Below are 13,711 nucleotides of genomic sequence, written 5' to 3'. Positions count from 1 at the left end.
CCAAAACCCCACGCCGAGAGCAGCCCTGTGCCTTCCCAGCCCCTCCAGGGAAGGGAAGTGCTTCCTTCACCTTGTTTTTCTTTTTTACCACTTTCTTTGACAATTTATGGGATTGAAACTATGGCTGGGCAGCCTTCCTGATGCTCCCTGATGGTAGGAAAAAAGACCAGTAGCTCAGAGCACTCACAGGTAGGCAAAAATAATATTAATACACTATGTACCAGCGTGGTCCATGGCCAGGACAAGGACTATACAGTATATTTACGACGTCTCACCAGAGCTAGACCCTCACTAGCAGGGTTTGGGGCAGGGAGTGAGTGAACAGGGTCCGGGGAGGGTCCAAAACCCCCTCACCCTTTCAGCCTCGGGCACTCCCCATCCCAGTTCACATCCTCCCACACAGCAGTTTAAAAATACATCTGTATATATTATTCTATTCTCCCAGGTAACACTGTACAATCATAGAAGTTTCTTTAAAAGCAATAATTTACTTAAAGACATCTCTATTTCTCTTTTGTTTTTATACAAATATTTACTGTGATATATATATATATATATAAAGAAATTAACCCTCTGAGAACTCTACAGCAGCAAGATGTGCACCTTTTTTTGTTTTTGTTTTTGTTTTTTTTGTAATAATTATTATTTATTCAAAAGAACCTAAAACCACTTAAAAGCATTTTTTTAAAAAAATAAATAAGTAGTGCTCACACAAAATCTCTCTGCCCCTCCCCCCCCGCATCCTTCCCAACCCCCCAGATGCTATGGTGCAAAAAGTGAGGGGCAAACCTCTCCCCCCTGGGAGCAAAGGGACTGGTGATGGGATGGCATCCACCTTCGCTGCCTCAGAAACATAAATGCCATGGTTGGAGCTCAGTGGCACATCCCTACGTGTCCCCACTTTTGGGGACAACCCATCCAGGGCACTCAGTGCTGAAAAAGCTGCCTCCCAGCACTGCCCCTGGGGATGTTTTCTCCCAGTGGCCAGTTTTTAGGGGCAGCCAAAAATGATGCAGCCCCTTGGTTGGCAGCATGGGGTGACAGTGATGGACACTGGTGGGAAGAATCTCCGCAGGGATGAAGTCCCAGTGCCCAACAGGGTGCTCGGTGGCACGGGGCAGGGGGACACCCTGGAGTATCCCATCCCTAGAGCCCTTGGCAAGAAGGAGATGGGGATGGGGACACAGAACAAATCCTGCCTCTGCCACCCGTGTTTGGACACACCACAGCAAGTTATGGCTCCAGGACATGGCTTCACTGACGTGGGCTGGGGGGAGGAAAGCACCGGGAGCCCGTCACAGCCCAAACACGGCAGAGGACCCCGCTCTCGAGCCCTTCTCCCCAAGCATGGGTGCTGCCAGGGCTCCATGCCCAGGGTTGGATGTGGGATGCACACGGCTACAAAGCTTTTCCCATGGCCACAGGGAGCAGGGAGCTGGATTTTGGCTCCCAGAGCACCAATGAGCAGCATGGATGGATGAAGGGACCCACAACCTGCATCTTCCCGACTCCTTCCCTCTGTGCAACAATGGGGAGCAGGGCAGGAGCGAAGGCTTCCCATGCATGGGCTGGTTTGCCCTGTGCTGGAGCAAAAGCTAAGCCAGCTTGTCACCAAGGCCAGCCTAAAACACAGTGGATGAGGGGATGTGGGTGCTGCAGAGCAAAGGAAACGTGCCCCAGTGAGGGGGTGCAAAAGGGGTGCTGTGGAGGAGGGCGGGGGTGCGGGATGAGTTCGCATCTCTAAGGCACAATCCACCTTGAGGCTGGGACACAGGGGTGGGTTGAAGCTCAAGACTGGGTGATTTTCTCGACTGGCATCTCTTGTTTTGGGAAAAACATCTGCCTCTGAAGCAGGACCTTCTGGTGAATAGGGAATTCATAAATCCCAGCCCCGGTACAGAGGTGGCTCCCGTGTTAGAAGAAGTGCAACCCTACGACATGACTTTCACATTGGTTTCCATGTTTAAAAATATTCTTCAAGGAATAAAATACCAAATTGGTTGGAAAGGTGGGAAAATACCCAATTTGGACAGCTTTCCACTCTCCTTTTTGTGCTTCTCATTATTTTGTCCCAGTCATGATGGAATTTATGAATTCCCCATCAGAGATTTTGGGGGAGTCCCAACACTCAGCAGCTGATGTTCCAGACCCCATTTCCACCCTGAAAATCAGTATTTCCAGATATTGGCTAATTACTGTGTTTACAATGCTTTTTTCTATCACAGTCCTTCTTATCCTTATTACCTCCTTTGCCAGTAATTCCTCTACTTGCTTTCACTGCCACAGACCTCCAGTCACTTACATCTGTTTTCTGCCTATGAAACCATGCCAGTGGAAAACAAACACCTCAAAATTGGGTGCAGTCTTGACTTCTAGCTCTTGCATCTGCCCAACAAGTCACCCCCTCAAAGGACCCCAGTGGCTTCTTCATTCCCTTGTTCATTTTTAAAAAATACTGAATGACTTCTTTCAGATTTAATATTATTATTATTATTATTGTTATAATTATAATAATTATTATTATTATTATTTTGGTAAACAGTCTCCCAAACGGTTCGGTGAAAAAATTAAAAACCCTCTCACCTCCCTCCCCCGTTTTTTCCCCAAATTAAAAAGAAGTACGTTAACGTTGCATGTTATTTCAAGTGTTGTTCTTGTGCAACTGAACCAGACCACCTGCCGAAGGAGCAATTTTTTTTTGTTGTTGCTGCTCAGTTAAAAAATAAAAGGAAAAAAAAAAAAAAACTAGAAAGAGAAAGAGAGAGTAAGATTCGTTTCCTGATATTTCCTCTTTTTTGGATCTCGCAGTGCTCAGCTCCAAGACAAGGCTGGCGTTTTCCCCCGCGGGGGGGAGCAAAGCCCCGCGGGGCCGTGTGGGGCCAGCGCCTGCTCGCGCCCCACGGAACCTCCTCTCTTCATCTGTCCATCCATCCGTCCGTCTGTCCGCCCCCCGCAGCCGCCGGCCCCGCCGCGGGCGCGGGCGCCGGGACACGCGCCGTGGGCTGCCACCGTCCCCTCCTGCAGACCGCTCAGTGGTTATTGCGATGAAACTGAAAACTATGAACGAGACTAATTTCTCAAGCATTCCTATGGCACTTGCATTGTTCTGCATAATTTTGAGCGGGTTTTAGGGGAAGAGATTAGAGGAAGGAAAAAAAATACCCTTGGAAAAGTCAGCGGAAGGACCAAGAGTCATATTTCCGACTCCCTCCTGTACGACCGTTGATCCAACGCTATTGTGGCTTGAAGCCTGTCGAACTCGTGCCTGTTGTCAGGGCTGATGTCCTCCAAACCCCGGCTGTCATCGTCTTCCTCTTCCTCGTCGCGGCTCATGAAGGCCAGCTCGTTCTCGTAGCAGAAGGAGTTGGTGCTGGGCAGCAGGAATTTGTTCTCCACCAAGTCCTTGGCGCTGCAGCGTGGCGTGGACGGGACCTCATAGGTTTTGTGGAAGTGGGAATAGTCTACTTTGTACTGGTTTTTCTCCTCAAATAGGACGGGCTCGAAGCGGTGGCCCCAGAGGATCTCACTGGCCAGGTAGGAGCTCCGAGCTTGCGTCGTCATGGCTGTGGCTTCTACCATGCCTTCCAGGATGACGACGATCTCAAAGTCATCTGTCTCCAAGTCCTGGCGGCTGATCCCAAACAAGGGGCTGTCTTCGTTGATCTCGTGGAGAATGGTGATGGGGGACACCAAGAAAATACGGTCCAAGCCTTTATCAAACCCCACGTCGATGTCTATTTGGTCGAGGGGTATGTATTCCCCTTCCTCTGTGATCCTGGGCTTAATTAGCTGAGCTCGTACGTGGGCTTCTACTATGTGGCTTTTACGGAGGTTCCCAACTCTCCACATCAGGCAGAGTTTTCCATCTCTCATTGCCACTACTGCATTATGGCTGAAAAGTAATGTCTGGGCCCTTTTTTTGGGCCTGGCCATTTTTGCCATTATTGCACCAATCATGAAAGAGTCAATTATACAGCCCACGATGGACTGAACCACCACCATGAAGACCGCGAGCGGACACTCCTCCGTCACGCAGCGGAAGCCGTAACCAATAGTCGTTTGGGTCTCAATGGAGAACAGAAAAGCAGCCACAAAGCCATTGACCTGCAGAACGCAAGGCTTGAAGGTATCGTCTCCACCCGGGTTTTCTAGGTCTCCATGAATGAGTGCAATTAACCAGAAAATCAGCCCAAACAATAACCAGGACACCAGAAACGCCAGGGAAAAGAGCAAGAGCATATACCTCCAGCGGATGTCAACGCACGTGGTGAACATGTCTGCAATGTACCTCTGTGGTTTGTCATCCATGTTGGTGAACTCCACGTTGCACTGACCGTTCTTCTTTACAAACCTGTTTCTGCATTTCCTCCTGGTGTGGATTTTCCCGTTGCCAAAGCCGTTGATACCTGGCATGGTGGTCAACCTCAGCCCGTCTTCCTCGGAGGACACGATGCTGTAAGGGTTGACTCTGCCTGTGGTCATCCCTGAGCCAAGCCCACAGTGAAGGTGAAGGGTCCTGCGATTCCCAGTGTCCCCCTGACCCACCCCTGCCCACCCCCCAGATTCTGTTGCGGTGGAAGGGAAGTCCCAAAATTCCTCGTCTTGGCTGCCACGTCACCACGCTGATCCTGTGAGAGGCTCTGCAATGAGAAAACAAAGACACGGCCGTTACCTCTCATGGCAGTGGGACCCAAGGGGCTCTTTGGCCATGGGCCTGATGGGGTACATGTTGAGTGACAACCCCTCCACTGCCCTAACTCTTCCTTCTATGGACAGGCTGCTCCCAAAAAACACAGAGGAGGAAGGAAGAATGTCTTAGATTTTGTTCTTTCGTAGTACAAACTGAGTGAGGAAACCTTGCTGGAGTGATGCAGCATTTGTGGAACCCTCAACGACTCCAGTGGATGAAAAACCTTGGGTAGCACTGGAATTTCTCCAGCTCCATTTTCTCATGAACTCTGCAGCTGGAGAGGCAAGCAGAGAGGCAGAGCTGCTCTCCTCAGGACACCGATATCAATAAAGGTACATCCGGAAGCAGCTCCTTCGGTTCACATTGCCCCTGCCAGATGGATCAATGCCCAGCCCAGCGCCTGACCTCCCAGCACCGGCTCTTCTGGGGTCAAGGGAAAGCACAGGGAGATGTGGATTTAACCTCTGTCCTCCTGCCCAAGGATGGGAGAGGACACAGCCAACGTGCAGCTGGTTGGAGAAGGCCCCGGGAAGGCACTCGCTAGGGGCAGATGTCCTGAGGAGCAACTTTCCCAACGTATCCACTGGGACATGGAGCCATCTACGGTCACAGATGGGTTTTGCTGGCCAAACCTTATGAAGGAACAGCTGCCACTTGGGAAGGGGGAGCTGTTTTGGTCCCTTCTGGAGGGTTCAGCTGCAGGGTCAAAGACCTACACTCAACTTTGCCTGGGAGAGAGGTGACATGGACACTGGGGAGGTGGCCCAAGCTGGGTGGGCTCCTCAGTGCAGGTGAACCTGTGGTGGGGGAACCCAGTGGAACCCTGCCAGGCTGCTGGATGCCCCCAGCCCCTCATAGGGCTGCATCAGAGAGTGGGCAGGATTGTGGAGAAGCCCTGTGGCACATCCCAAGCACCCCAAAGAGATGGCACTGCAGGAACACTCCTCAAACCATCTCCTGCCACAGGTCACCTCTTATTTAGTGCCATGGGATGTGTTACTGGGGATGGAACCACCTTGCTGGCACTGAGACCTTCACAGGGCAACAATGTGGTGAGGGATCAGGTGCAGAGCCCCCCACGACACCCTGTCCTCGCAGCAGAGGCAGCAGCTCCTGCCTGGGGGCAGAGGTGAACCCGCCGGGCCGTACGTGCTGTGCCGGATCCGCTGGCCCGCTCAATGCAGTCGATTCCTGCAATCAGCTCCAGCGCCTGGGGACACACTGGGACAAGCACACCCTTTCCATTACACAGTGACCAGCACCAGGGAGCATTGCCAGGCACAACCTGCCTGGGGCTGCATCAACCCGGCTCACAGTGATACCCTGGACTGCCTTTTGCTGAAATGCTCCCCAAATTCAGCTTGGGAAACAGGAATCCCTCCAGAAGCTCAACACCACAAGCAAGAGCACTGCCCAAACCTCCCAGGTGCTGGGCACAAATCCATGTGTGCCACCACCTTACACCAAGCAACACATTTCTGCCTGCTCCGATCTGGGCACAACCATTTTTTATCCACAAAGTTGATTTTTCAAATGCCACAGTTGTTTGTTGGCGCCTCAGCAGACCAAAGGATTGCTTGCACATGACTGGGGCCATAAGCATGAGAGCCTTTCCCTCCTTAGAGACACGGGAAATAATAAAAAAGGCACAAACAGTTAATGTTAATGGGCAATATTTACAACCCTATAGTCAATAGAAGTCATATGGGACCAAAGTGGCCTTTCAGATCTGATCTGTCAGGCCAGCTGCAGGTTCATACTGCCCAACTCCAACCTGGTCTCTCATCCCAAATCTTCCTCCTGATCATCCTGACTACATCCAATAATTTCTCTCCTCTTTTTTTTAATGAGAGCTGAGTATGTGGGACCAGAAGAGGCTGCTCCTCTGTCACCCCTCCAGCTCGCCCCATGGAACGTGCTGAGTGCTTTTGCCACAGGATGAATTTAGAGTTGTTTTTTTTTAATTAATTCTAGATGCATTTGAGAAGTCAACAAAATGCAGTGAGCTCCCAGTGACCTGCGAGAGGATTAGCTGGGGTCTGGATTAACTGTGCTGGAAGGGGAGATGTGCCCGGGTGACTGAGGAGGCAGCAGCCCTGCCTTTACCTGGGGTGAGGTTCCCAGGGACCCTCTTGCTCCCCAGTCACCACTACTGCTCCCCCCTGCCTGCACCCTTTTCCCCATCCCTTCTTCCTTTCCTCCATTTTTGCTTTCTCTCTCTCTTCCTTTCTTCCTTCTTTTTTTTTCCTTCCTTCCTTCCTTCCCTCCTTCCCTTTCCTCCCCCTCCTCCCATGTCACAGAGGGTTTCAGGGACCCCTCTGCTGCAGGACAATGCCAGGACAGACCTAAGGGTCTGACATTGTTTTGGGTACAGGGCAGCTCTTGTGACAAAGCCCATGTCCCCATTGTTCCCCAAGGCCAGGGGACTGAGTCCTTCCCGAAGAACCAGAGCTCCTGGGAGGACCAACCACTCCCCCCATCCCGGGCCAGCAGGGGCACCATGGGGAGACAGCAGCTAAATAAAGGCAGCAAAGTGGATCTGCCGGAGCAGGAGGCCGCCTGCGGCTCGTGCTTTATTTAGCACAGTTTTGTTTGGAAATACACTTTCTCGAGTTTGCTGGAAGCCGAATTTCTGGTTTGGTTTAAATTTGAAGGCTGGAGCCCCACGCTGCCACTGTGGGAGGCTCGGGCCGGGAGAGGGCTCATGCACTTGGAAACTCATGGATGGACAGGCTCTGATGAGGGACCAGCTGGCGACCATGTCCCCATGGTCACCTTACATCTCCTTGGGTCAGGAGTGCATCCTCCAGCATCACCCTGGCACCTCCCCACAACCAGCACTGCCCCAGGGGGCTGGTGGAGGTGTTACAGGGGGGTAACATCCCCCTCCCTGCCTCCTTCCCAGGAGTTTCACACCCCTGACCATCAAAGTTTTACCTCACAGGAACAAACCCAAAACTTCCCCTCATAATCACTGCCCATTAATCCCATTCCCAGCCCAGCTTCAGTGCGGACAAGCCCATGCTGGGTGCCGGGCAGGACCGGGACCATCCCCTGCTGCTCGTGCCACGTGTCCTGTGCAGCTCTAATAGTGTTAACACGCCGGAAACAAAACAGGCTCATAACATTAGTTTCGGGAATGAACGGCCCCTGGCTCCCCGTGGCTCCAAAGGCAGTGACGCCACGGACTGCCCCAGCTAATGAGCTGACACAAGAGGCAACAACTCCTGCCACGAAACTGCAGCAACCCGACTCCCACCGCGGAGCGGTTTCCCGCAGAGAATCCAAGTGTCTCCAACAATCTGCCAACTGCACAGTTTAATTTTATTTATTTTATTTTTTTTTTTAAAAGGGGATGTTAAATGTTACAACAATATTAGGAACAGCCAGCACGCTGGGAAAATGTGTCGGGTGCCAGGGAAGTCATTACTTAGAGCCGGCTGAATGTGTCAATGCGATTTATCATCACACCTTTCCCTGTACCTCTGGAGGGGATGCTTTTTGGAGCCATCAGGGCTGCCCCCCTACTCTTGCATCCTCCCAGCACTGATTTTCTCATGGAATTGTGCAGGCAAACAGGCTGTGTTCAGGTGGAATCGGCCCGGCGGGGACTTGGAGGAGCTGAGTTTGGGGACGCAGGTCTGGAGAGGTGACCGTGTGGGAGGGGTCGGTGTGAGGAGGTCACACTCGGAGCTGCTGCCTGCCCTGTGCCGGGAGTAACACTGCCCTGCGCCGGGAGATAGCGCTGCTATCTCCTGCAGAGATGCCCTTCATGGCCCAGCGGCAGGACAGCAATGTCAGCGGCGAGGAGGGAGCTCTGCTCCCGACCTCAGACCTCTCAGCCAAGGGTGTCCAAGTCCCTCCTGCTCATCCCGTCCCAACAAAGTGACCCGGCACTGAGCACCCACAAGGCGAGGGGAGAGCAGCAGAGCTGGGGGCTCCCCGAGCTGTGCTGGGGCAGCACCAGTGCCTGAATAACTCCGTCCTCTGACGCCCTGTCTTTGAGCACTTCCAATAAATTAAGGGTCAGCACGAGGCAGGGCCAGTATATCTCACAATGTATCTGGAGAATAGACGGCTCCCTGTTTCCCCTCCACTGCCAGGGAGGACAGGCAAGAGGCTGCTACCACAGTGCATCCCTAATGAGAAAAACCTGCTCTGTTTTGGCAGGGACACAGGTAGAAAACAGCCATGGGCACACAGCCTTCTGCTGGACCCCCACACACAACCCCCTAATGCCAGTGAGCAGCTCAGAAATCGCTGTCTGCCAGCCTTGATGGCAAATGCAGAAGGGAAACTGAGGCACGTGGGAAAAGGAAGGCCCTCGGTGGGAAGACCGGAGGTGACGGGGTGCCTGGAGAGATGCTGGCTCATCCCTGTCCCCCTGAGCCACGTGTGGATGCCACGGGCATGGGAGGAGGGAAAAGGGCCACGTGCAGCGTTCATCACTGCTGGGGCCAGGTGGCCTCTGCAGAGTGACAGGCTTGTGCTTAAGCACCCTCAAACTCCTGATAAATGTGATCAGGGAGCTCCTGGGAAAGATCCTTTTGGAGGCTGCACTGAGCACACTGTTGGTCCCCAACTCCATGACACAATGAGGGGACTGAGCATTCCGGTCTGGCTGCCTCCATGTCTGTTCCAGCTCCAGCACCTGGCCCTGCTCCAGCGCCCACATCCTGTGACAGTGACAGGACCCCAGGGCTAAACATCCAGCCCTGCTGCCCCCACCACTCCCAGGTGATGCACCCCCTGCCCAGCTGCAGTGTCAGGGAATGCTGCAGCTCCCACAGCCATCCCAACCTGCAGCCAGCTCTGCAAATCCTCAGGTCCTGAAATCCCATCTTGCCTGCCTGGGAAACACTGGCTGTTTTTCCATCTGCTCGAATCCATACGGCTGGACAGCGGGACATGGCTGGGGTTAAGGATGAGGGCAAGGGGAGGTGCAGGCCTTGGCAGAGACCACCTGCACCAGGGGCTGCCGAAGGATGCCTCAAAAGCCCAGGGATGCAGCCAGATTGCCCTGTTCCTGTGACACCCACCCAAACCTCTGGGGTACCCTCATACCCCTCCCCGCAGCCCCCTCAGCTGCCCTGGCTCGGGGGACGGGTGTTAATACCCCAGGAAATCACCCTGGGAAGGGGCAGAGCACCAGCTACTCCCCAGGCAGGGTGTTCTCTGGCCGGATCCCGGAGGAGGGGGTCAGCCCTTACCTGGTGTGTGCCCTGGGGGGTCTCCCCAGCGCTCCCCGGCCATGGCTGCAGGGCACAGGATGCCCCGTGGCCCTGCTGCAGCCCGGGCAAGAGACAGAGAGTTTTAATTGAATTTCTAGATTATCCTGGGGGAGAAATTGTAATCTCCTTAAATCCAACCTCTGGTCAAGTCCCGTAACCTACTGTCCTGCGCCGGGGAAGGGATTTAGTGAGGGGGAGGGGAGGCTTCCCTGCCTGCTGATGCTCCAGACCCTGCACCCAGCAGGATTTGTCCTGCAGGGTGTCAGAGATCTGCTCCCGGAAGCCCCACGGTCCTGGGAATTAAGGTTCTGCAGTGGCAACCTCCTGTCCCTGCTCCCCATGTCCTGCCAGGGTGACCAGTGTCCTGGGAGCCACCCAGAGCTGCTGTGGTCGGGACTCCAGTGAAGGAGATGGTTGATGCTGCATCAGCAGCATCTTTGGAGGGTGAAGAGGAGTCCATCGGGTGGGATTTATGGCTGGGAGGTGTCTGGGGCTTTGAACTGAAATATCACCCAGCTCAGCTGTGCCCAGGGTGCCGGTGGGTTGTGCAAGTCCCCAGGAAAGTCCTGTTCCCTGCCCAGGCTGTGGTGGGTGCCTCCCTCCCAAAAATCTCCATCCCTGGACCACGTAGGCCAGAGGATTTCTTGGGTGGATGGGTGATCTTGGCCATCTCCATCATATGGCCCTGATCCCTCCTGCATGCTCCCAAATCTGGATACATGCTGGGCTCCATCCCCATCCCCAAACCCTCCCCAGCAATGGGGCTGAGGCAGATGATGGCAGAGCTGGAATCAGCCAGTCACGCTCCTGTCTACCATTACTGGGGCCTCTGCAGGGACATGGATTTCCATTGGGAATGGCAGGTTCCCATCTAGCACATGCCAAGAGGCTCAGGGGATAAGCAACAACCCCGTCCCAGCTCTGGCCCTGACCAAGGCGGGAGCACCCAGCTGCTAAAAACCACCGTGGGAAGAAAGGGAAAAGCAGGACAGAAAGGGCAAATGTCTCCAAGTGGATTTTATCACCAACCAGATGGAGATGAGCTGAGGGACACAGAGCTGAGGGGCTCCTATCCTGAAGGTAGAGCCAGAGGAGTGCTTGGAAGCACACCTGGGATATCACAGACATTTCAAGAGCTCTCTCACACCTTGGGGTCAGAGGCAAAAGATGATGGATCTGAAGCCATTCAGCCCTTTTCAGCCCACAGCAGGACTCATCCCGCACCTCCTGCTTGCCCAGATCCCATCCAGGTCTCTTTCCCAAAACCCCCAAAGTGTTTTTTTCCTTGCTCTCACCCAACACAAACCCCCCTACTCCAGGAGCCATGTCTCCTGCTCGAGGGAAATCCCGTGTGTGGGCAGAGCCCGCGCCCAGGAAATGTTTATCCTGAAGGTGCAACGACAGGTTGGGAGTGATGGAGCTGCCAGCAGGAGCTGTGAGCTGTGGGGAAAGCAACACTGAGGCACTCAACACTGCTCTCCCCATGGTGGAATTCCAGCTGGGAATTGGCATGGAAAGGAGCAGAATGACCAGGAGAACCAGGATCCCAAGGGGAGATGGGATGTAAGCAAGGCTGAGCCATCAACCTCTCATCAGTACCCTCCACTCTTTTTTGGGCTTTAAACCCACTACTATTCCTGCTCAATCCAAGCATTGCCAACTGTTCAACTCCTGGTGAGAAACACAGACCATGCTTCGCTATCAGGCGATTTTCCTGGCTCCGTGTCCGTGCCAGGGTGAAGTTGTCATTTCCACCCCTGAAGCATTTTAATTCCAGCATCACCATGGGTTAAGGTGTCAGCAGAGCTCTAAACTTCACTGTTAACCCCAGCAGCAAGGGAGGAGATGGGGAGGAAGGACATGCCCTGCTTGAGAAGAGCCGCCCTCCTGGCTCTACTTACCCCGCGACGGCAGCGAGAGCCGCGGATGCTGAGCCTGATGCCGGCGGCCGAGCGAGCGAGCGGGGACTTTGCCGCTGTCCTGGCTAATTTCCCCCGAGCTCAGATTACAGCCTCGCTTCTTCCCTACATGTACAGGAGCTGGCACCTCGGCTCTGGCCGTGGGGAGCCACCGCCAGCGAGGCGGACGTGCTCCTTCGGTGCTATTTCCAAGGGGCAGGGAGGGAAATTGCGGCGCGAGAGTGGTAGGAAGCCCAAGATGACTTAGTGGTCTCAGGGGGTTGGAATAGAAGAAGCTTGAGGGGGTTTTTGGAGATTTTTGGGATGTGAAGGACCAGCATGGGACACATTCAGACCTGGGGGATCAGATGGTGGGACCAGGTAGTCCGTGTTCCAAGGCAAGATCAGTTTGTTCTTGTCATTTAATGATGGCCATGACACAAACCCCATTTTAAGCATTTCTCAGGAGAGGAACAAAAGTCCCCCTCCTTTTCCGTTGGGGTTGACAAACACCCCTGGCACACACATGGTGCTGCCCGGCATCTTCAAGATGAAAAAGACCTTTTCACTGCTCTGCTGCTACTAGTTTTCCTTCAGCTCATGGCTCTGCCCACACCAGTTCATGCGTTTTAGTGCCTTAATTCCTGCAAGGGCTCCCTTTAATGTTCCCGTTGCTCGAGATGAGACTGTTGGAAATCTCCTTTCCAGGGGGGTACCAGGTTTCTGGCTTCATGTTTCTGCCCTTTCCACCCTTCCCTGATGTCACTGGAGAGATGGACACCCTCAGACTTCAGGCATTACCCCAAACCCAAGTAGCTGCAAGGGCAGCAAAGGCAGGGCAGGGTATTTTGGGGACCGTCTTCATCTGCTGCAGTGAAGATTTAGCACAGGCGTTGCGTAACGCCGGGGGGGCTCGATGCTCCCCATCCCCTCTCGCCATCAGAGATCAGAGACTCAATTAATCCTCATCATTCCCTGCCCGCGGGTACCAGCCCTGGGTGCCCTCTCAGCCCGACCCCAAATCTCTGCCCGATGTCGGCATCTGCCGAGGCTGGTACCCCACAACCTGGGGGTGAGGTCCTGAGGGACACCCCCCTGACACCACCCAGGGCACCCCCTGTCCCTCCCAGGCCACTCCCCTCGCCTGGGAAACCCTTTTCACGTGGAAATGAAGGGCCATGAAGTTACCCACCAGACACACACTGAGATCCCTAAAATAACTCATTATTTCTGTGCCCCAGCCTTGGGTGCTGTCGTGCATCACTTCCTTAAGAGGCCCAGCAGCCACAGACCCTGCAGGCAAAGACCTGGGCATTTAAGGCATTTTATAAGGTCATTTTTAAACCATCAAGGTTTGGTGCACATCTGCTTGTGTTCCCCCCTCCCCGCTCCTCTTCACAGCACAGATCACTGACGGATGGCTCACTCAGGCACACACTTCAGGATCACAACAGCAGTGGAGGGATCCCTATTTTTTTTTTTGGCCAGCCCTAAAATAACAACCCCCACATGTGTCCTTGGGCAACCCTACAACGAACAAGGCAATTGCAAAGCCTGACGTTGGTGAGCCCGGGCACTGCTGTGCGTGCACAAATGGGATGATGAGGAGAAGGGCACCAGCAAGCCAAACCAAAATGCTGTCAAGGGAAGGTTTTGGAGGGTAAAGATGGTGGCATGCTGCTGCCAGCCAAGACAGCCTGCAGAACACCTGGGGTCCCAGTCCTGCCCACCAGCATCCCTTGGAGGGGTAAAGCCACATGTCATGCAGCATCTTGGCACAGCTGGGTGCTGTGGTGGCAACGGGTGGGCATGGAGCGAAGGGACCCCATGGCTGGGGCAGGGGCCAGGTCTGGTGGCATTGAGGAGGATGGGACACGGTGACACGTCCCCCC

At 54.0% G+C, this 13,711-nt stretch overlaps 1 protein-coding gene across 1 annotated transcript in view; it reads right to left on the bottom strand.

Annotated features, from left to right (window-relative positions):
* Positions 1-2,990: 2,990 nt before the first annotated feature.
* The window catches only part of LOC103761455 (ATP-sensitive inward rectifier potassium channel 12), a 28,816-nt gene continuing 18,095 nt past the window's right edge, over positions 2,991-13,711 (bottom strand). Inside the window, exon 2 of the mRNA XM_008928063.3 lies at positions 2,991-4,640. Coding sequence (XP_008926311.2) covers positions 3,193-4,482 — 1,290 coding nt within the window. The 5' untranslated portion in view covers positions 4,483-4,640 and the 3' untranslated portion in view covers positions 2,991-3,192. The remainder of the gene's footprint in view (positions 4,641-13,711) is intronic.

The sequence above is a fragment of the Manacus vitellinus genome, unplaced genomic scaffold, assembly GCF_001715985.3.
Source record: "Manacus vitellinus isolate BGI_N305 unplaced genomic scaffold, ASM171598v3 scaffold_12_pilon, whole genome shotgun sequence".
NCBI lineage: Eukaryota > Metazoa > Chordata > Aves > Passeriformes > Pipridae > Manacus > Manacus vitellinus.
The sequence above is the reverse complement of the archived record's forward strand: the minus strand, read 5'-3'. Positions and strand labels throughout refer to the sequence as shown.